The sequence below is a fragment of the Eulemur rufifrons genome, chromosome 20, assembly GCF_041146395.1.
Source record: "Eulemur rufifrons isolate Redbay chromosome 20, OSU_ERuf_1, whole genome shotgun sequence".
NCBI lineage: Eukaryota > Metazoa > Chordata > Mammalia > Primates > Lemuridae > Eulemur > Eulemur rufifrons.
The window spans coordinates 24,210,645-24,234,032 of record NC_091002.1 but is presented as its reverse complement, the minus strand read 5'-3'; the positions used below and the strand labels follow the sequence as shown (position 1 = coordinate 24,234,032).

The following is a 23,388-nucleotide window of genomic DNA, read 5'->3' as shown; positions in this document are numbered from 1 at the left end:
CACAAACTGGGTGGCTTAAGACAATAAAAGTTTATTCTCTCACAGTTCAGGAAGCCAGAAGTCCAAAATCAAGGTATCATCCAGGTTGGTTCCTTCTTGGGCCTTCAGAGGAATATCTATTCCATGCTTCCTAGCTTCTGGTGGTTGTCAACAGTCCTTAGCATTCCTTGTTTGTAGATGCATCGCTCCAGTCACTCCCTCTATCATATGGCGTTCTCTCTGTGTGACTGTCTTCACACCCGTTTCCCTCTGTGTATGTTTCTTCTCTTCTTTAAGGACACCATTCAGATTGGATTTAGAGCCCACCTAGATAATCCAGGATGATCTCCTCCCAGGATCCTTAACTTAATTATATCTTCAAGGACCCTTTTTGCAAATAAAGTAACATTTGCAGTTCCAGGTGTTAGGACATGGACTACCTTTTGGAGGGGGGACTCCTATTCAACCCATTATACTAAGCATCTTCGTAACTTCCCAGTCTTCTAGGAAAATATGTTGGTATTTCAAATTATTGTTGCTATTTGTGTTATCTTATAGAAAATTCTGACCTCCATTTCTTTTATTCTCTGCAGTTGGTCCTGAGAAAAGGGTGCCAGCAATGCCTGGGTCGCCTGTGGAAGTGAAGATACAGTCCAGATCCTCACCTCCCACCATGCCACCCCTCCCACCAATAAATCCTGGAGGACCGAGGCCAGTGTCCTTTACCCCTACAGCATGTGAGACCTTTTAATTATTTGAGTTTGTAGTTCAGAGCAACATTTGGATCTAAGTGATGGATTTCCATTAAGCCTTCCATATATACTATTCAGGCATTTTCAAAATGCTATTAAAAATATACATAGATACAAATTGTTGTTTCTTACTTCTATTGTTTATTCACTCTGAGAATAGCATTTAGCTTAGGTATTTGGATACTTAGTGGTTTAAATATTTTGTTTTCATACTCTTTGGCTGGTAAATAACTCTTTTTATTTCTTTGACTCTAACAATAATATATTTAAATTATTATATTGATTTATATGATTCAAAGTATTATAAGTTTCATAAAATTATAGAACTAGTTCTAAAAATGTTCCAGGTCTGTCATGGTAAGTAAGGTCTTTACAAAAGAGAATATTGTTGCATTAATTTGCTAGAGCTGCTGTAAAGTAAATACCACAGACTCGGTGGCTTAAACAATATATTTTTATTAATTTTTTAACAATTCTGGAAGCTAGAATTCAAAGATCAAGGTGTTAGAAGGTTTGGTTTGCCCTGAAGCCTTTCTCCTTGGCCTTACCTTCTTGCTATGTCCTCACATGGCCTTTCCTTTTTGTGTGCGTGTATCCCTAGTATCTCTTCTCCTACTTATGAGGATATCAGTCATATTGGATTAGGGACCCCCCATATGACTTCAGTTAACTTTAATTACCTCTTCACACCTCTGTCTCCAAATACATCACATTCTGAGGCACAAGGGGTTAGGACTTCGACATACGAACTGGGAGTTGGGAGATGGGAGGACATATTTCAGTCCATAATAATTATATTAGCCAATAAATGTGTAATAAGTTGTTTAACCTCACTAGCCATAAAGGAAATGCAAACTAATACCCAATGTGATACACCCACCAGAATGTTCAAAATGAGAAAGAATTATCAAGTTTTTGTAAGTACGTATGCAGCAACTTGAGCACTCATACATTGCTGGTTGGAGTGTAATTTGGAACAACCACTTTTGGAAATTGTTTGGCAAAATGTACTAAAGCTGAATTTCCACATACCCTATGACTCAGCAATTTCAGTCATATGTATATATTATACTTCAAAAAACCCCCAAACTTCAGTTTAAAATCTAGACTTATAACAGACATACAAGTCCTGATTTTAATTTGAGTTCTGCCTTCCCATGCACATGCTGCCACCCCCAGTTCACACTGACTCTCTTGCAGATATTTTGCCTCATAAACTAGAACACGCTTGCTATTTGTGGAATGCCCAAAAAGTGTAAGAGCACTGTGGTAGATGCCATATGTATTGTTTTATTTAAATGCCATTATACAAACTTGCATACTATCTGCGCTCAAAAATTTGTGTTTTGTGTGTTTATCACTTTAAAAGGCAAGAGAAGAGAATGTAAAATATCCAGCTTTAATAGAAAGTTTAATTATTATTTTCCCAAAACATTTGAAATTGAGTTACTGGCAACTACAGCCTCAGTTTGAGCCAGAATGAATGAAATAAAGTTTGACTTCCTTTTTCTTAAATTCTAATTTCTTTTTTTTTTTTTTTTTTTTTTTTGAGACAGAGTCTCACTCTGTTGCCCGGGCTAGAGTGAGTGCCGTGGCGTCAGTCTAGCTCACAGCAACCTCAAACTCCTGGGCTTAAGCGATCCTCCTGCCTCAGCCTCCCGAGTAGTTGGGACTACAGGCATGCGCCACCATGCCCGGCTAATTTTTTGTATATATATATTTTTTTAGTTGTCCATATAATTTCTTTCTATTTTTAGTAGAGACGGGGTCTCACTCTTGCTCAGGCTGGTCTTGAACTCCTGACCTCAAGCGATCCACCCGCCTCGGCCTCCCAGAGTACTAGGATTACAGGCGTGAGCCACCGCGCCCGGCCTTTAAATTCTAATTTCTATCTCAAAGTTAAACAGCCTTAGGATACAGGTACTATCTTGAAATGAAATAGATTTAAACCCTAGCTATCATTCGGATTTTAAGACACAGATAATAGGTATACACGTATATAAATTCAGTCCTTTTTACCTCCATATTTGGCAACTTGGAGGTGGATATGTTTTATTTCAGAAAATGTGATCATACAGTTTTGTGAAAGAGGCTATAAAAAATCCTTTCTGCATGTCAGGGTGGCTAAAAGCATAGTAACGTATTATTTTTATGGGTTGCTTCAAAAGAGGGCAGTTTTCCAAAGACATTTGACTTTTCTGTGAAAACAAAGAAATGGCAGATCATTGTAACTAATTTTCTGGATTGCTGAGGTTAAGTGTTGAGCTTTCCTTTCCAGTAGCTTTAGTAATCTCCTTTAATGGAAGACACAGAAGAGAACTTACCCTCTTTTTCTCAGCGCGTTAGTATTTTTTGCAATGAATCATTAAGCAGCATTTTTCTGACCACTTACCCTCTGCTAGCAAATGAACAAAGCAAAAGTATATACAGTGTACACAGTTTATAAAACTTCATTACAATATACACAGATGTGTAAGGTACTACTCATCAAGAAGTGCACAGTCTATTAAGGCAGTTCAAATATAGAAAGAAATAAGTACAAGTTGGGAAGTAAAATAGTGGAAGCATGTATATAAACAGCACAGAGAAGATTTAGTAAATCTACTAGGGTCTACCCTACCTTAACGTGGAGCAACAGCATGTGACAAAGAATGCCCTTTTTTTTTTTTTTTTGGAGACAGAGTCTCACTCTGTTGCCCAGGCTAGAGTGCCGTGGCGCCAGCCTAGCTCACAGCAACCTCAAACTCCTGGGCTCAAGCAATCCTTCTGCCTCAACCTCCCAAGTAGCTGGGACTACAGGCATGTGCCACCATGCCCGGCTAATTTTTTCTACATATTTTTAGTTGTCCGTATAATTTCTTTCTATTTTTAGCAGAGACAGGGTCTCGCTTTTGCTCAGGCTGATCTCGAACTCCTGAGCTCAAATGATCTGCCTGCCTTGGCCTCCCAGAGTGCTAGGATTACAGGCGTGAGCCACCCTACCCGGCCTTTTTTTTTTTTTTTTTTTTTTTTGAGACAGAGTCTTGCTCTGTTGCCTGGGCTAGAGTGCAGTGATGTCATCACAGCTCACATCAACCCCAAACTCCTGGGCTCGAGTGATACTCCTGCCTCAGCCTCCCAGGTAGCTGGGACTACAGGCATGTACCACCACACCCAGCTAATTTTTTTTTTTTTTTTTCTTTTTGTAGAGACAGGGTCTCACTCTTGCTTAGGCTGGTCTCGTACTCCTTAGCTCAAGTGATCCTCCCACCTCTGTCTTCCAGAGTGCTATTAATAGAAAGAATGCTTCTTAATACAGGTGACAGCTCTATAGGATGATGAAGAGTTTGCCATGTCAAATTTGAAGAAGGATCAATCTAAGAAGGAGAACACAGATGGTTAACTATGACTGGCTTAGGGAAAGTAGAAGGAAAGTAGAAGATTTTTCATAATTAATAAGTTTTTGTTAGATAAAATATAAGTAAATGTCAGTTTCCTAAGCTAGGTAAAGATTAAATGATTGGGTTCTTTAACTATGACTCCAGTCTTGCTTTAAATTATTTCTTATATTTTTAGATACAGTTTCACCTTAAATTTTCAAGCATGAATATGATTACATGAAAACGGATTGACACTTAAGTACTAGGTGGATTGACACTTAAGTACTAGGTCGTTTTATCTCACTGTTCAGTGACAAAGGAAGTTTTTACATCATGCCACCAGAAATGTAGGTCTAGAATTGTTTTCCAAATTAAAACTACCAAGAAGTGACTATAATTACATTTTTATAATTTTATCAAAAATATAAAATGGGGCCGGGTGTGGTGGCTCACGCCTGTAATCCCAGCACTTTAGGAGGCTAAGGCAGGAGGACCACTTGAGGATGGGAGTTTGAGACCAGCCTGGGAAGCATAGTGAGACCCCATCTCTAAAAAAAAAAAAAAACCACAAACAAAGAAAATAGGAATATCCTTCCTGTATGAAGTCCTAAAGATACTTTACTTAAATGACCAAGAATTTGGCAGCATTAATCTAGCACTGTTAAGGCAGAGAGAAAGTGACTCTAATGGACATTAGTATTCTGAATGATCAAAGAGATGTATACCTTTTTGTTGGAATAAGTCATTAAATCTGTAGCCTAGAAAAATATCCCTCACATTATCATAACTCTGATTGTCTTGCTCACATGCTACCTTCTAATTGACTGTTTAGTGTCTGTAGGATCCTGAGGTTGGGAAGGCGATGTGATATAAAAGGTGGGCATGAGTGTCTAGTCACTGCAAAGATTTATTGTCCCACACTCATCTCAAGCACTACCTGTTGCAAGAAGCCTTTCTTCTTCTTTTTTTTTTTTTTTTTTTTTGAGACAGAGTCTCACTGTGTTGCCTGAGCTAGAGTGCTGTGGCATCAGCCTAGCTCACAGCAACCTCAAACTCCTGGGCCCAAGCGATCCTACTGCCTCAGCCTCCCGAGTAGCTGGGACTACAGACATGCACCACCATGCCTGGCTAATTTTTATATATATATGTGTGTGTGTATATATATATATATATATTTAGCTGTCCATATAATTTCTTTCTATTTTTAGTAGAGATAGGATCTTGCTCTTGCTCAGGCTGGTCTTGAACTCCTGAGCTCAAACAATCCATCCGCCTCGGCCTCCCAGAGTGCTAGGATTACAGGCTTGAGCCACTGCGCCCAGCAAGAAGTCTTTCTTAAAACTACCCATCCCTGCCCATGCCCCCTGTAGAATTAGATGTCCCTTCTCTGTGCTCTCATGGCACTCTACACTTCTTAACACTTCTGAGTTACTCTGTTATCATTTCTACCTGATAGTCCATCTCATTAAAGAGCAGTCTCCTCGAGGACAGAAACAGTTTTGTATGCTCCTTGAACATGTGCTTCACAAAATTGAATAAATGAAGAGGTGCAAGCAAGAAGAAATTAATGAAGGTCCTTATATTTTGCACTTAAACTGAGTCTTTCATTTTGACTTTCTTTTAGTAAGCAATGGAATCAACCATTCTCCTCCTACCCTGAATGGTGCCCCATCACCACCACAGAGATTCAGCAATGGTCCTGCCTCTTCTACATCTTCTGCGCTAACAAACCAGCAGTTGCCAGCCACTTGTGGTGCTCGGCAGCTCAGCAAGTTGAAACGCTTTCTCACTACTCTGCAACAGTTTGGCAATGACATCTCACCTGAGATTGGGGAGAAGGTGCGGACTCTTGTTCTGGCATTGGTGGTAAGTACAGCATCACTGTTGACAGCTTCCTCAGTGTGTGGCTCAGATCTAAAGCTTGCAGAGAAGTTGTGGATTTTTCTGCTTATTCTCAAACCTATAGTAATATGTGGCAAGTTCTACGGACTAGATTAGTTATTGTATAACTTGTATAAAACTGTTGAATTTTAGATTTCCTGACAACTGTTTATCAAACAAAATCTGTAATGTTTACCTTATTGTTTAAGGTGTTGATTTAATTCCGATAAACAGCTTTGGATTTGTCTTAAAACTGGTTTCAGCAGGCCCGCTGGGGTCCAGCTGAGTTAATACAAGGTTCTGTAATTTAATATATTCAGTGCCTGGTGCATTGTTTTTTAACCAAAGAGAATAGAGAAGTAGCAAGTTTAATTTTCAAAATAATAATTTGTAAAATTATAAGTTTCATCATCTAAATAAGTAGTATCAAAGGGATTACATTGTTTAGCTCCTTTTGCATATAGAGTTTCTTTAGAATTTGCAAGGTATACATTTTTCTTTTTGTACTGAGCATGGTGAACCTGTGGTATAAAGGAATGATTTTTCTGACATTGACAACTGGGTTGTGTTTAACTGTCAATGTTTGTAAGGGAAGTACTGCCAGTTCCCAACATTTCTAAATCAAATTCTTTAAAATTTACCTCCAATAAAAGCATCCTGTGCTCCTTCCTGCATGTTAGCCCATCTTTATGTGATAAGAAGATGAATCACAATACCAGTCCTTAAAGTTGCGGTTCTCAAAGTATAATCCAGGGACTGCAAGGATTCCTCAAGATCCTTTGCAGGGGTCTGGAAGGCCAAAACTTTTCATAATAATGCTAAGAATTATTTGTGCTTTTGCTTTTATTCTGAGTATACAGTGGAATTTTCTAGAGGCTACATGACATAGGATACTGCAACAGAATAAATGCAGAAGCAGATAGCAGAATCCAGCTATCTTCTGTTATGGTAGATATTAAAGAGATTTGCAAAATTGTAAAACAGGGTCATTCTTCTTACTATATTTCTTTTAGAAAATATAATTGTTTCTTTTTTATCACACTTCAGTTTGAGCCAATGTAGTTAATGTTTTATTTTTTAAATGTTATTTATTTTAATATGTGATGGGTTAGTTTGAAATGGATTAATATAAATACTTTTTTAATTCTTGGTTTTAATTTGTGATGTCGTGAATATCAATAGATGTAACCTACATATATAAGATGGGTTCTGAGACCAAAAAATGTAAGAAATGCTGCCTTAAAAGGTTTCTTATTCTAATATGGAAGAAACAACTTTCATACAAGGCAAAATGCAATAAGCAACTTTTTTATTTGTGAGATTCAGTCCTTGTTGTATAGAACTGTAGATTATTCATTATCATTACTATATAGTGTTTTATTGTAGGAATATACCACAATTTATACCTTTTGGCTCTTGGTGGGCATTTGAGTCATTTGCAATTTGGGGCAGTGTCAGGGTCCCCAACGTTACCCTCATATTTGGAGATTTGCTAGAAGGATTCTTAGAAATTGGCATACAGTTGTGTTCATAGGTATAAGATTTATTACAAAGGCATAGTAAGGATATACAGCCAGATCATAAAGGAGAAAGAGACAGGTGGGGTCTGGAGGAAATGTAGTAATGAGGCACCTTTTCCCCTCCCATCAGAGGCCTAGTGGGAAACCTGAACTCCAACCCCCAACCAGCAGTCATGATCCCCTCCTCCCGTCTTTGCCTCCCTCCTCAACACAGGTTGAGTGCAGAACTGGGATTAGACGCTCCCTGACAACATCGATGAGACATTCTACTATTCGATGATGATTAATTTTTAGTGTCAACCTGCTGGGATTAAGGAATACCTAGAGAACTGGTAAAGCATTACTTCTGGGTGTGTCTGTGAGAGTGTTTCCAGAGGAGATTGGTTGTGAGTCCATGGACTGAGTGGGGAAGGTCCACCCTTATAACATGGGCTGGCACCATCTAGTCGCCTGGGAGTTTGGATAGAACAAAAAAGGGAGAGAAAAGGCGATTTTCTCTTTCTCTCTACTAAAGCTAATAGACATTCTTGCCTTACCCTTAGACATCAGAACTCCAGGTTCTCCAGCGTTTTTACACTAGGAATTAAACCAGCGGCTCCTGGGTTCTCAGTCCTTCAGCCTCGGACTGAGAATTACACCATCAGCTTTCTTGGTTCTGAGGCTTTTGAACTTGGACTCAGCCACGCCACTGATATCCCAGAGTCTCCAGCTTGCAGGTGGCCTGTCATGGGACTTCTCAGCCTCCATAATTGTATGGTCCAATTCTCCTAATAAACTCCATCTCATAGATAGGTAGATAGATAGAGATATCCTATTGGTCTGTCTCTCTAGAGAATCCTGACTAATGTACCTCCAGTTGTGCAGTGTCAGAAGAGATCTCTTAAAACAAGTTCTAGAGTCTCCTAAAATAAGTTCTAGAGTCTTATAACACAGAACTCAAGATGTCCTGGATACAATAGAAAATCACTTGTCATGAAATTAACCAGGAACATTCTCAAGTAGAATGAGAAAAGAAAACCAACAGACGCCAACTAGACAGATAGAGATCTTGGATGTCTCTAGCAGATTTTAAAGCAGTCATCATAAAAATGCTTCGGTGAGCAATTACAAACACATGATAAAATACAAAGGCTCAGCAAAGGGATAGAAGATATGAAAAAGAACCAAATGGAAATTTTACAGATGAAAAATACAATAATGAGATTAAAATCTCAATGATGAACTCAACAATAGAATGGAGAGGAAAGAGGAAGGAACCAGTGACCTTGAAACTAGAACAATAAAAAAAAAATTACCCTAACTGAACATCAGAGAGAAAATAGACTGAAAAAAAAAAAAGAACCTCAGGGACTTGAGTAACTATGATAAAAGATCTGAGTCACTAGAGGAGAAGAGAAAAGAAAGAGTGTGGAGCTAAAGAAATATTTTGAGAAATAATGGCTGAAGTTTTCCTAAATTTGACAAAAGTCCTAATCCTACAGATTCAGAAAAGCTGAGGAAACTTCAAAAAGGATAACTCCACCACCATCACCCAAAAAAAATTAACACCAAAGGTATATTCAAACTTCTGAAAACTAAGACAAACCTTGAAAACAGCAGGAAACATCTTATCTATAAGGACAAAATTCCAATTACAGTAGATTTCTCTTAGTAACCATGGAAGCCAGAAGGAAGTGGCAGAGTTTTCAATTGTTGAATAAAAAGAACTGTCAGCTGGTGCAGTGGTATGTACCTTTAATGTCATCTACTTGGGGGCTGAAGCAGGAGGATTGCTTGAGCCCAGAAGTTCAAGGCCAGCCTGGGCAACATAGTGAGACTCCATCTCAAAATAAATTAATTAATTAAATTTAAAAAAGAGCTGTCAACCTCGAATCTTTTATCAATTGAAAATACCTTCTGGAATGAAGGGTAGGGTTATCGAGATATTCTCAGGAAAACTAAAACTAAGAGAATTTGTCTCCAGGAGACCTACCCTAAGAGAAAGGCCAAAGGAAATTCTTGAAACTAATAGCAAATGATAAAAGAAGGCATCTTGGAACGTCAGAATAGGTGAATGAAAAATAGAAAGAGTAAAAATACAGGTAAATAAATAGACTTTCCATCTCCTCTTCAGTTTTCTAAATTATGTTTGATGGTTGAAGCAAAAATTACAGCATTGCCTGATAATGTTTCTCAGTGTATGTAGAGGAAACAATTAAGACAATTTTATGATAAACTGGGCAGGATAATGGTTGATATGGTTTCTAGATTTCTGTATCTTGATAAGTATTGGCTGGGTGAATATATACATGATAAAATGGCAGAGAACTATACATACCTTGTACTGATGTTGGTTTCCTAGTTTTGAGATTGCACTATAGTTATATAAGATGTAACCATTGGGGGAAACTGAGTATAGGATACATCAGAACCTCTCTGTACTATTTTTACAACTTCCTTTAACTCTATGTAATTATCTTAAAATTTTAAAAGATAAAAAATATTTTAAGCTGGGCACAGTGGCATGTGTTTGTAGTCTCAGCTACTCAGGAGGCGGAGGCAGGAGGATCGCTTGAAGCCAGGAGTTTGAGGCTCAGTGGCTATGATCTGTGAATATCCCCTGCACTCCAGCCTGGGCACTATAGTGAGACCTTGTCTCTAAAAATAAAAATAATAATAGTAACAAAACTTTAGTCTTGTATCCTATCTCTACCCCTTGTCTTCTGATACTAATATAGATACTGCCCTTGAGCTCCAGACCAACCCCCCAATACCTTACCTTTCAACATTCTTCTCTCTGTACTCTGGTACAGAGAGAAGCATCTTTCACAAGGCTGCACTTTAATTTCATCAGGGGTGACACTTCTGTGAAGCCATCCTTGTTCCCCTAAGTCTGATTCAAATATGTCTTCCCTGTGAGTCAGTAGTGTCCTGTACACATTTACCTCAATCATACTGCACTGAACAGCTTAGTTGCCTCTTTTGCCACTACACTATGAGTTCTTTCGGGAAAATAACAATTATGCTCTTTATGATAAAATAATTGAATGAGGAAGAAGCATTGGGTATTTATCCCCCTCAGATACAAGACTGCCTTGTATCTACAGTATGTATAACCCTGGGTCCATTTCTCTGGCCTAACTCACTATTTCCCTGTGCCACACAATTCATTCTTTCCCTTTGTCCATCCACGAGAAAACTTAAAAGCATTCATACAGTCTTTCCATATGTTTAATCCACTTCTGTTTGCTTTTCAACACCTGATTGCATTCAGTACAGTAGAGGTAAAACAGTATCATACTCTTACACCTATTTTCCATTCCTGATTGCTAGTATTACAGATTTCTTTGGTTGCATTGTACAAATGCCATATACTTAAAACAGGTACTCAGTTAAAGTATTTGGTATGAATGAGGGAAAGTGTTCAAACATTTTCATTTAACAGGGTTAAATTGGATATATCCTTTTTCCCTAAAGGAAAATATCTTAATGTTTACTGAATAATAAATATGACATATTTGGAAAATCCAGCATAATTTCATACCCAGAAATAACTGCTGTTGTGATTGTCCTTCCAGATATGTAAAATGCTATGATTTATGTGTGTATGTATGTGTGATTTTCATAAGTGGATTCTTGGAAAACATACTGTTCTGTTTCTGTTTTTTTCACTAGCAGTATGTTGTAGACATCTTTCCATAAGGAAAGATGCACTAATAATAGTGCATACAAATCTACTGTACCCTCCCTGTACATTCTGATACATGACTATTTTGTGATTTTTAATGCAGTTTTCTGTTAGTGGACCTATATGTTTTCCCCCTTTTTTGTCTTTTTCTTTTTGTTTCATTTCGTTTCTTTTTTTGTTTGTTTGTTTGTTTTTGTTAAGAAGCAGTATTGTATTGTTGATAATTGCTCTTTTCAGGGGAGTAGGAATTCAAATTAATGCTCAAGTTTTGTTTTGTTTTTTGTTTGTTTGTTTTAATTTGTTACTATATTGTGTTTTAGGGAATTAAATAAAAATATTTTATGAACTTTGAAGAAAATATATTTATTTGTTCATTTCCCTTAACAGAGGAACTGAGATTCATTCCTACTCTAAGGCCTAGAAGTTTAAGTGAGAAAAATAGATGGGACATGCTGATAACTTTCCTGAGAATAATAAAAACTTACCGTTGGGAGTTTGCCTATTTGGAGTAGTTCTGATATGTACACAGGCCACTGGAAAGATAGAAGGCACCTGTGGTTCTTTTTCTTTTAAGTTTCCATTTAGAAAATTCTGGAAGGTTACACCTCTTGGTAGGCAAAACTTGTGAAAGAAGTGAACTTTTAAAAAAGTGTGGCACTGGGTTATTGAGTCCAGAAAATGTCTGTAAGTTGACATCCTGGCCAAGTCAGGAATCTCTTCAACAGGAAACAGAAGCCTGATTCCCTGTCCCTGTAGTAACTCACATGGGACCTCTCAATATCAGAGGCCTGAGTGTGTCACTTCATGAGTAGTGAGGAAGGCAGTGCCCTATTCTACAACCCAGGCTGCTGGATAAAGGAGAGAACTAGATTTGGGGTGGTGAAGAAGAGAATCAAGGAAGCTGAATTTCTGTTACAAAGGAAATAGAATTTAGTTAATTTTTGAGAGAGGTCTGAGTTCATAATAGTGCTCTTAGAATTATCCGTTTCCTTATGATTTAAAAGAGTTCAGCATTGTAAGCCAGTGTCCAGTTTTGGAAGTTGAACAAAGTTATTATCTTTTCAGAACTCAACAGTGACAATTGAAGAATTCCATTGTAAGCTCCAAGAGGCCACAAACTTTCCTCTTCGTCCTTTTGTGATTCCATTTCTCAAGGTAATTCTATCAGATAACTACTAAATGTAATTTTTCTTCACCATTCCTCAAGATCTGCTGATCTCTGTTCTGTGATCTAAATCAGGGTGGCTTGCCATGTTTTTTATATCTTTCTTATATTTTGGGCTGGAAGGAGAGGTGTTAGTATAATCTGCAGATAAGCCTCATGCTTGATAAGATGGGAATTGCAAAAGCCTTGAGTTGTGGTCTGTGTGCAGGAGGGAGTAGGTGGTGATTGGGCTAGGAGGGTGGGGTTGGGGTGGAGGGTGGGTTCTTGGCAGAGGAAATAACTGAGCACTAAATCTTTTGGGTATGGCAAGAGCAGAGCGTGAAGGGTGTGTGTTATCTTAGAGGAGATGCTTTGCAATTTGAACTTACTCTAAAGTCAGGAGAAGATGTAGGGAGGCAATGTTTGTATCTTCTAAAGCCTCAGTCTAGTTTCCAATAATATCCTTTGGTGCAATTTATGCTCTCTGGAACATAACTTTTGGGGACACTGTCCTAAATTATCATGCTTATGTGATAAGTGAGGCAGTGTTATATTTATATGAAATGTGCCTCTTTTAAAAAGGTTTTTTTGAGACAGTCTTGCTCTGTTGCCCTGGCTAGAGTGTAGTGGCATCATCATGGCTCACAGCAACCTCCAACTGTGCTTAAGTGATCCTCCTGCCTCAGCCTCCCAAGTAGCTGGGATTACAGGTGCATGCTACCATGCCCGGCTATTTTTTTATTTTTAGTAGAGACAGGGTCTCATTCTTGATCAGGCTGGTCTCAAACTCCTGAGCTCAAACAATCCTCCTGCCTTGGCCTCCCAGACTGCTAGGATTACAGGTGTAAGCCACCCTGCCTGGCCAAAAAGCTTTTTATTTTAAAATAATTTCATGCTCACAATAAGCCACAAAATGGTACAATAAAATTCCTGTATACCCTTAACTCACATTCTCCAAATGTTAATATTTTATCACATATCATTCTATTGTTTTCTTCAGAAATATTTGAGAACAAACTACAGATATTATACATCTAAACATGTTAATACAATTATCAAATCAAGAACTTAATGTTCATGCAACACTATTATCTTATCTATAGACCTTATTCATATTTCACCAAGTGTCCCACCAATGTCTTTTTACAGCAAAAGAAAAACTTTGGGGGCAAGGGTGGTCCTGGATCTAATTCAAGATCACCTGTTGCATTTAGTTGTCATGTCTCTTTAGTCTACTCTAAACAGTTTCTTGTCTTTTCATGATCCTGACATTTTTGAAGAGCATAGGATAGTTACTTTATAGAATGTGCCTTGATTTGGTTTTTTTCTGATGCTTTGTCATGATTAAAATCAGGTAATGCATTTTAAGCAGGAATAGCAGGTTAAGTGGTATCACTGCATGCTATCAGGAGGAAAATGTTTTAGTTAGTCCCATGATTGAAAGTACTAGGCCGGGCGCGGTGGCTCACGCCTGTAATCCTAGCACTCTGGGAGGCCGAGGCGGGTGGATCGCTCAAGGTCAGGAGTTCGAGACCAGCCTGAGCAATGAGCGAGACCTCGTCTCTACTAAAAATAGAAAGAAATTATCTGGCCAACTAAAATATATATAGAAAAAAAAAAATTAGCCGGGCATGGTGGCGCATGCCTATAGTCCCAGCTACTCGGGAGGCGGAGGCAGTAGGATTGCGTAAGCCCAGGCGTTTGAGGTTGCTGTGAGCTAGGCTGACGCCACGACACTCACTCTAGCCTGGGCAACAAAGCTACACTCTGTCTCAAAAAAAAAAAAAAAAAAAAAAAAAAAAAGAAAGTACTTGATCACTTGGTAAAGGCAGTATCTGCCCATTTTTCCACTGTACAGTTACTTTTTCTCCTGTAAAACAATAATTTTTAAAAATAGGTAACATTATGACTCATATAGACAAAAAAATGAACACTGTCAAAGATTTTATTTAACTCACAGTTAATGAGGGAATCAATAGGATGTTACAACCAGTTCAAAGGAGAATCTAAAGAAGCGACACATTATGGATCAGAATTACTGATATGACTGTGAACACAAGTGAAACTAGCATTTTCTACACCAGGCAAAGGAAGTCAGTTGAACCTCTACTGGGCATAATTTATGTGTCCATAGACAACTGTTATTTTATGTTGCTATCAGTTATCTGTAAGGTACAGAGTTATAAAATAACTCATCCCACATCATTTAGCAGATAGGAAATTTTTTTTAAAAAATAATAAATAAAATAGCTCAATGGCAATGAGTCAGATACTAGTGTGTTGGAGACCAGGTTGGGCAAACTATGACCCAAATCTAACCCACCACATGGTTTTTTGTACCATGGCTAAAAATGGTTTTCACAGAGGAGCATTTGCAGTCAATTTGGTGGCAGGGAATACTACCTTGAACCTTATCTCCTCTTCCCACCCTGAACAAAGAATTCCATTCTTTTCATTAGTAGTAGATAAATATTTCCAAAAAAACCCCACAACTATACTCAATTGTTACTGTATTTGGAATGTTATCAATATAATATTTATGGAAATTTATTTTCTGTCTTTTTTATGAGTACCTATATAATATTATTAATTTTGCTTCAAGTCACAAAACCTGAAAATATTTACTGTCTGGCCAAATAAATATGCCCCTTTCACTTTCTTTTACCTTACTTTCATTTCCTAAGCAAATATAATAGCATCAGAAAGGTACTATTATCTTACTAAAGTACAGATACCAGTTTTTAAAATTTAAAAACTTTTTAAATTGGCACATATCAGACATATAAGAAAATGCATAGGTCTAAGGTGCATAGCCTACATTGTGGCTTTTCTCTAACACCATTGAAGCCTCAGCTGCTCCAAGCAGTCTGTGGCTCCTTTTTCAGCCCTGAAACAGCTGTGCTAGTTCTATCTTGGTCTCCTTTCTGTATGTTAGAGCCAGTAGACAATTATTTCCCCATGACTCCAAAATCATGAAAGATTTGTGTTACTGGAAATAATTAACATCTTTTTTATTCATCAAAGGACACGTGTCACAAATGTAAAGATCTGTCATGGTATTTTTTTCAATTAAGTTTTTACAGTTGAAATAAGATTGAGGTTGTAGAACAGACTTAAAAAGTGTTTCATATCATCAAATTTCCTATTCTTAACTCTGTTATTTTGGAAAACAGCATGAGGTAGGTTGTTATGGCAGCTTTTTGGCTAGCATTTGGGGTTTTGTCAATTTATCTCTGCTTTAAAACCATCACTAATTATGGTGCCTGCTAAATTAACCCTCAGTGAAGGATGACTACTTACATGTATTAAAACTCGCCTTTCACTTGCTTATGTGTCCCTTGGGATAAAGGCTTCTATTAATGGGCTTAGCCTGAATTGTTTTTAAATTTGGTGAGAAAAATATAGTTTTTATTTTATATTTTTCTGATAAATATGGGAAAAGTAAATTGTATATACGAAGGAATTAGAATTCTGAAGTTTAAAAGATGTGTAGCGTTTTATGGCCTGGCATGGAGGCATGTGCCTATAATCCCAGCTACTCAGGAGGCTGAGGCAGGAGGATCACTTGAGCCTAGGAGTTCTAGGCTGCATTGAGCTATGTTGATGCCACTGCTCTCTAGCTAGGGCAACAGAGCAAGACCCTGTCTCAAAAAAAAAAAAAAAAAATGTATAGGGTTTTAAATATGATTCCCCATTACAGGTTTTTTAAGTATGAGAGAAGGAAAAATATCAATACATAATTATCCTTTTATATATTACATTACTCACAGTACTCTTTTTCAAAACCTTGTGTTGAAGAATAATCGTAGTCTCCAGAATTCTTGGCAGCTCTCAAAGAGATCATGAAGGGAGGTTGAATAGTGCCATAGAGATGGGTTGGAATTCAGAAGAGAGAAACCAGGGCTTGTAATGATAGAAGAAAAGGTGAATTCCTCCTATTCCTATGTAGGAAGTAATGATTCTCTAACTGTCCAGGCTTTAAAAATGTGTGTTTTTAAATTATTATGTTCAACAAACCTTTATTGAACTTTGACTCGGTATTGGGCCATAAAGGTAAATATGGCACAGTCTCTTCCTTAAGAGGATTTACATCTGGTTGGGGAAAAAGACAAGTCAACGAGTAATTCGAATACAGTATAATAGGTGTCACTGTACTCATAGAAGCAGCATGTGAAAATCATACGGACAAGGAGAAGAGGGCTTTTGTCTTTTGTATCATCTGCTTTGTGAAAGCCTTTTAAGGTGCTGAGCCCTGTCGTGTAGGGCCCACCACTAGGAAAACTGCCTCTTCTTTTCAAGGCTAACCTGCCCCTGCTGCAGCGAGAACTGCTACACTGTGCTCGGGCAGCCAAGCAGACCCCATCCCAGTACCTGGCTCAGCACGAACACCTTCTGCTCAACACAAGCATCGCATCACCTGCTGACTCTTCTGAGCTGCTCATGGAGGTACATGGAAACGGGAAGAGGCCCAGTCCAGAGAGGTGAGCAGAGAAGAGGTTTGTTGTCCTTGCCTTTCTGGGACAACTCTGATCTTTCCCTTTGCTTGTAAAAGAAAGAATTTTATTGCTGTGGTTGTAGACAGGGTAATGTCTCAGACTTTTGAAGGTTATTTTTGCATTATCCCAACAACAAGCAGTCGTATACGTCTAAAATCTAGGAGTAGCTCGCAGACATGAGTATTTTTCAAAAACACTTCGGATGACTCTACACACCCCTGGTGAAAAACTCTGCTCTAGAGCATTCTATGGGTCCACTGTTCCAGAAGGCTAAGAAATATAATCTGCCAAAGGCATTTTTTTCCTTTTTTTTAAGGAGAATTTTTATTATTTTTATGTCAGAGGCATTTTTTCTGATTTGTGAATTAACAAGTATAACAATTAATTATTAATATTTACCAATGAATCTTTACTGAGATTATAATTCTATGAATTTATTCTTTAAAATTCAGTATCAGTGACTAGCACAATATTCTATGGGTTATCCAGGAAGCTTTTTTTTTTTTTTTTTTGAGACAGAGTCTTGCTCTCTTGCCCTGGGTAGATGCAGTCGTGTCATCATAGCTCACTGCAACCCCAACCACCTGGGCTCCAGAGATTCTTCTGCCTCAGCCTCCCGAATAGCTGGGACTGTAGGCATGCTCTACCACGCCTGGCTAATTTTTTCTGTTTTTAGTAGAGACAGGGTCTCACTCTTGCTCAGGCTGGTCTTGAACTCCTGACCTCAACCAATCCTCCTGCCTTGGTCTCCCAGAGTCCTAGAATTACAGGCATGAGCCACCACACCAAGCCCTAATTTTTTTTTTTTTTTTTTTTTTTGAGACAGAGTCTCGCTTTGTTGCCCGGGCTAGAGTGAGTGCCGTGGCGTCAGTCTAGCTCACAGCAACCTCAAACTCCTGGGCTTAAGTGATCCTACTGCCTCAGCCTCCCGAGTAGCTGGGACTACAGGCATGCGCCACCATGCCCGGCTAATTTTTTGTATATATATATTTTAGTTGTCCATATAATTTCTTTCTATTTTTAGTAGAGACGGGGGTCTCGCTCTTGCTCAGGCTGGTCTCGAACTCCTGACCTCGAGCGATCCACCCGCCTCGGCCTCCCAGAGTGCTAGGATTACAGGCGTGAGCCACCGCGCCCGGCCAGCCAAGCCCTAATTTTTAAAAAAATTTTTTTTGTAGAGACAAGGTCTCACTCTGTTGCTCAGGCTGGTCTCAAACTCCTGGCCTCAAACAATTCTCCTGCCTCGGCCTCCCAAAGTGCTGGGATTACAGGTGTGAGCAACTGGGCAGGCCTAGAAGCAATATTTTAACAACAGTAGAAAACTTGTTACAGTTCTGAAGCTGAATGATTGAAAATCTTACCAAGTCACAAGTGGATTAGTATGTGAGCCTTTTTTCTCCCATGTAGAGAATTGTGTCTTTCTGATAACCCACTTCCATGGTAACAAATTTGATCTTAAAACATTCCGAAACATACTTGAACCCATAATTCTTAATATTTCTATTACATAGGAAAATGTCATCTCCTTAATCTTCCTTTGCTTCATGAGGCTTAGGTATTTCTGTGTAGTTTTGGGTGGATTTGACCCTTCTTTTCATGCTGGAATAAATCAACAATTTACATGATGTGCCTGGCCCTTGAAGACGATTCCTTTCACACTTCATGTCATGCCTTTCCATACAGTCATCCTATTTATGATAGTGCATAACATCATATGTAACACAGTGTAGGTGTGCAGGAAATGTTTGCATGAACACTTGTTGACAGGCTCAGATGTGCACTTGTGGTTCCTCTACAGGAGAGAAGAGAATAGTTTTGAAAGAGATACAATTGCTCCTGAGCCTCCTGCCAAGAGAGTATGTACCATTAGCCCTGCTCCCCGGCATAGTCCTGCTCTCACTGTACCCCTCATGAATCCTGGGGGCCAGTTCCATCCTACTCCTCCACCTCTTCAGCATTATACCTTAGAAGATATTGCAACTTCACACCTGTACCGGGAACCCAACAAGGTGCTAGAACATCGAGAAGTTCGTGATAGGCACCACAATCTTAGTAAGTGACCTAAGCGGCATGATAATGATTCAAATTTATACTTTGTTGCTATCATATGATAGAAGTAGGATTACTATCAAGAGGGAACTCTGAATAAAGTAAAATCAACTTGAGAAAAATAGCAAAATGAATGCAGTGATAAGTGGAGATTAAAACTAAACAAATTCTAGGGATAAACTGACATAAAGAATAACAAGGTATCACTTATTCTCAAATGGTTCAGAAAAAAATAGATAATGAAAAAGCAAATGAGATAAAATAATAACATTTGGGAAATCTGTGTGAAGGGGTTTGTGATTTTTCTTTGTACTATTCTTGCAATTTCTATAAGTCTGAATTTATTTAAGAGTAAAAGTTTTTAAAATTAAGCAAGAAAGATGCAAAATATATAGTCTTACATGCACGGACATTTAGGTCAGGAGTTGAGGCATATCTAAATTTAAATCTTGGCTCTGCGTCCTAACTAGCTGTGTGATCTCATACAAGTTGCTTAGGCTCTCTGAGCCTCAGAATATAATTTCTAAAATGGAGATAATACCACCACCTGGGCTGGGTTGTTACATTTGGAATGCCTCGCACATGGGCTCTCAGAGACCATTAAATTTAGGAAGAAACAAACATACAAAAAATCCTAACAAACCTCATCCCAGATCAATTTTGGACAGAGCTTTTTGTCATGTACTCATACAAGTTTACCGCAGAAGGTGTTTTGGAGTTTAACTACTAAGCCTCTGTCAGGGCACAGAACGAAAGGGTTACCAGCTTCTAGGGTTTCTCCTACATTTCAATTTGGGGGGTACATTGTAGAGTAAGAAATTGTAGAACGTTTGCCCCTCTCTTCTTCTGACTTCAGCTCACTAGCATTGTGCAGAGGCTTGGACCACGGTAGGGCCCCTGGCTTCATGCAGTGGAGGCTGAATGGTGAAGGCTGTGGCAGCAGTGATGTTCTCAGCATCATTACTCAGTCCTAGTTACCACTCAGATTGTGTTGTACTTACGTTATCTCATTTAATCCTCACAGAATTTCCAGGCAGTTGTTATCCCCTCTTTACAGATAGCTAGTAAGTGGCAGAGATAAGATTCAGATCCCAGTTGTATGATGCTCCAAGCTTCGGTGCACTGGCAGTATGTTATGATGCTTATATTTGTGTCCAATTCCTATTCCTTCAGTGCCTCTCTTTTCATCTGTTAAACACTAGGCTTGTTATTGTTTTCTTTTATATTCATACCCATTTTTTGCCAGTTTGATTTGCAAAAGAAATGTGCTAACAACTAGCTATAACTGCCTTTTTTAAATTGTCAACTTCACTGATAGATTGATTGATTGATTGATTAGAGGTGAGGTCTCACTAAGTTGCCCAGAGTTGGCCTTGAACTCCTTGGCTCAAGCAATCCTCCTGTCTCAGCCTCCTTTCTTACTATAGGCACATGCCACCACACCTGGTTCTTATAATTGCATTTTTTGTCACATTTTACTTGTATTTCTACAATTTTAGGAAAAAAAATTCCCCCCCCCCACTCTTGAAGCATTCTTCAACTGATGATCATCTACCTTGATGGTTTCTTTTAGGTTCAACCATTTGTCTTTCAGGCTCATTACAGATTCCTTAATTTTCACTGGTCCTATTTGAAAACACATGCCCTCGTACAGTGGTACTCAGCTGTTACCAAGCCATTCATCACCACCTCCTTTAAACAAATATATTATGCCACGGCCTTTACTCTCCTAAAATGAAATTTAGATATACTATAACCTATCTTAGACCCATAATTTTAGGACCAATATTCTATCCTAAGTGAATATATAAGAAAGTATCTTATAATAAAATGTGTTACTACTCAGGCATGACTACATTAGAAGATATAATGAAATAAGCAGGTTCTTGCCCTGATGCAGAATCACTATGAATACAATACCTGTAAATTCAGACTGATAACAGAGGTGTTGTTTTAATGACTCAAGGACTATCAGCAGTGTTACCATATGTGACACAAGTTTTTCAAAACAGTTGACAACTCTTGATTCACACTGTCATTGCATTCCTGGATATTTCAGTATATATCAAAACCATGCCCCCCAAAATACTATTGGTAACACTAAGCTATTTCCAAGTAGTTGTACCAGTATACACTCTAGTTTTGGTGGTTAAGTATTTGTATTGCACCACATCCTTGATAACACTTAGTATTATCTGATGTTTTAATTGTTTCCAATGTATTAAATGTAAAATGCCATCTCGTTGAATATTGCATTGCCTGACTACTTTTTTTTTTTTTAGACAGAGTGTCGCTTTGTTGCATGGGCTAGAGTGAGTGCCATGAGCTAATGCCATGGCGTCAGCCTAGCTCACAGCAACCTCAAACTCCTGGGCTTAAGCGATCCTACTGCCTCAGCCTCCTGAGTAGCTGGGACTACAGGCATGCGCCACCATGCCCGGCTAATTTTTTCTATATATATTTTAGTTGGCCAGATAATTTCTGTCTATTTTTTTTTTTAGTAGAGACGGGGTCTCGCTCTTGCTCAGGCTGGTGTCGAGCTCCTGACCTCGAGCCATCCACCCGCCTCGGCCTCCCAGAGTGCTAGGATTACAGGCGTGAGCCACTGCTCCTGGCCTGCCTGACTACTTAAAAGTTTGAGTATCTTTTTAGATGTTTATGGATCATATAGTTTCTTATCTATGAGATACCTGTTTGTTTCTTTTGCCTTTATTTATTTTCGGCTATTTGTCTTTCACAGTTGATTTATTAGAGTTCTTTATATAACCTGAATAATGACATTTTGTTGGGTATATGTCATTTTGTTGGTCCCACACCTCATTATGAATCATTGCCTTAGTAGCGTGTTCACAGTTCTTACAAATGCGTGTGTATTTACTTTGTAGAATTTGGTACTACTGTATTCTTCCCACTATCTTCAAATTTAATCCCTAATTTCTAATAGGTCTAAATGGAAGCTATCAAGATGAGTTGGTAGACCACCGTTTGACAGAAAGGGAATGGGCTGATGAATGGAAACATCTTGACCATGTAAGAACCTTACAGTGTATAATTTCCCTAACTATTGCTTTTGGTTCTTAGTACTATCAGTAGTTAATGGAGCATGTGTGCTTGAAGTGAATATAACCAGACATAACATCCTTTGCTTTTAATAAAAGCTGGTTTATCTGCTACTCCCTCAGCTACAGAGCTACAGAGTCACTCTCAGATCTTTGTGGTGGGATGATCACTTTAATTCACAAACCAAGTAAAGTCATGTAGCATACTGGTTAAAAGCATCGCTGGGCACTTTGTAGCTGGGTACAATGGCATGTGCCTGAAGTTCCAGCTATTCGGAAGGCCTGAGGCAGAAGGATGACTTGAGCCCAGGAGCCAGCCTGGGCAACATAGCAAGGCCTTGTCTCTAAAAAATAAAAATCAAAACAAAAAACCCCACAGGTTTGTGAGTTCAAGTCCCAGCTTTGCTACTTCCTATCGTTATGAGCTAGGCAAATTACTTTACCTCTTTTAGCCTTAATTTTTGTGTCTTTTAATGCTGCATTATTTGAACTCACAGGAGGGCTATAATAATATATAAGATGCTTATCACAGGGCCTGGCACATAGGACGTGTTAAATAAATGGATTTCCTCCAAATACAAGTGAGAATTAGTACCCTGGTACAGAATGTAAGCCCGAGTTCTCTCCCCCATTGGAAGAGAGAGTTTCCCTTCTCTCTAAAAAGGGAAGAGAGGATATTAGTGCCTACTTGAAATTTACATGCAGTAGCTTTTGCTTCTTGAGTGACAGTTGTCCCTGGTCCTTATTTCTCTCATTGAATTCTTATAAAAATCTCTAGCTTTATCAGATGACTTAGTGTATTTAGACGGAGATTTACTGTAGGTTAACCAGTCTTTAACGGACCATGTTATTATGAGACTGTATATAGCTGCTTCAACCTTGAAGCATCCAAAAGCCTTATTTTGAAATAAAAAAATGAATTAACCTTATTTTGAAATAAAAAAATGAATGAATGAATGAATCTGCTGGATCATAAGGACCAAAAAAAAAGAAAGAAGGAAAAAAAATGAATAACTGTGTGTATATATTTCAAAAGAAGCTGTAATAAAGGCTTTTAAATGTAAAATACTTGAACCTTAATTTTTTATATTGTGTTTACCTGTCCTTGATTTTCAATGTTCGTTGTTTGAATTTCCTCATATCATCTCTGTCTGACTTCCTGTCTGGCTCAGGCCCTGAATTGCATTATGGAAATGGTAGAGAAGACACGGCGCTCCATGGCAGTTCTGCGGCGCTGTCAGGAATCTGATCGTGAAGAGCTCAATTACTGGAAAAGACGATATAATGAAAACACAGAGATGAGGAAACCAGGGAACGAGTTGGTCTCCAGGCAGCACAGCCCTGGGACTGCAGATTCTCTCGGCAATGGTAAGGGGAGAGTCTGAAGGGAACCTAGAATAAACATCAGCCTTAGGACTCCACCTAATATGGTAAGGAAGGCTTTTTCTATTATACTTTAAAGGAAGATGATTCTAGATTGTG

The 23,388-nt window shown here is 38.5% G+C and overlaps 1 protein-coding gene across 1 annotated transcript in view; it reads left to right on the top strand.

Moving 5' to 3' along the window:
- CBFA2T2 (CBFA2/RUNX1 partner transcriptional co-repressor 2) overlaps positions 1-23,388 on the top strand; it is a 122,126-nt gene that overhangs the window by 81,055 nt on the left and 17,683 nt on the right. The window contains exons 2-8 of the mRNA XM_069495806.1: positions 573-716; positions 5,715-5,956; positions 12,224-12,313; positions 16,602-16,783; positions 18,597-18,850; positions 21,792-21,877; positions 23,079-23,274. Coding sequence (XP_069351907.1) covers positions 573-716; positions 5,715-5,956; positions 12,224-12,313; positions 16,602-16,783; positions 18,597-18,850; positions 21,792-21,877; positions 23,079-23,274 — 1,194 coding nt within the window. The remainder of the gene's footprint in view (positions 1-572; positions 717-5,714; positions 5,957-12,223; positions 12,314-16,601; positions 16,784-18,596; positions 18,851-21,791; positions 21,878-23,078; positions 23,275-23,388) is intronic.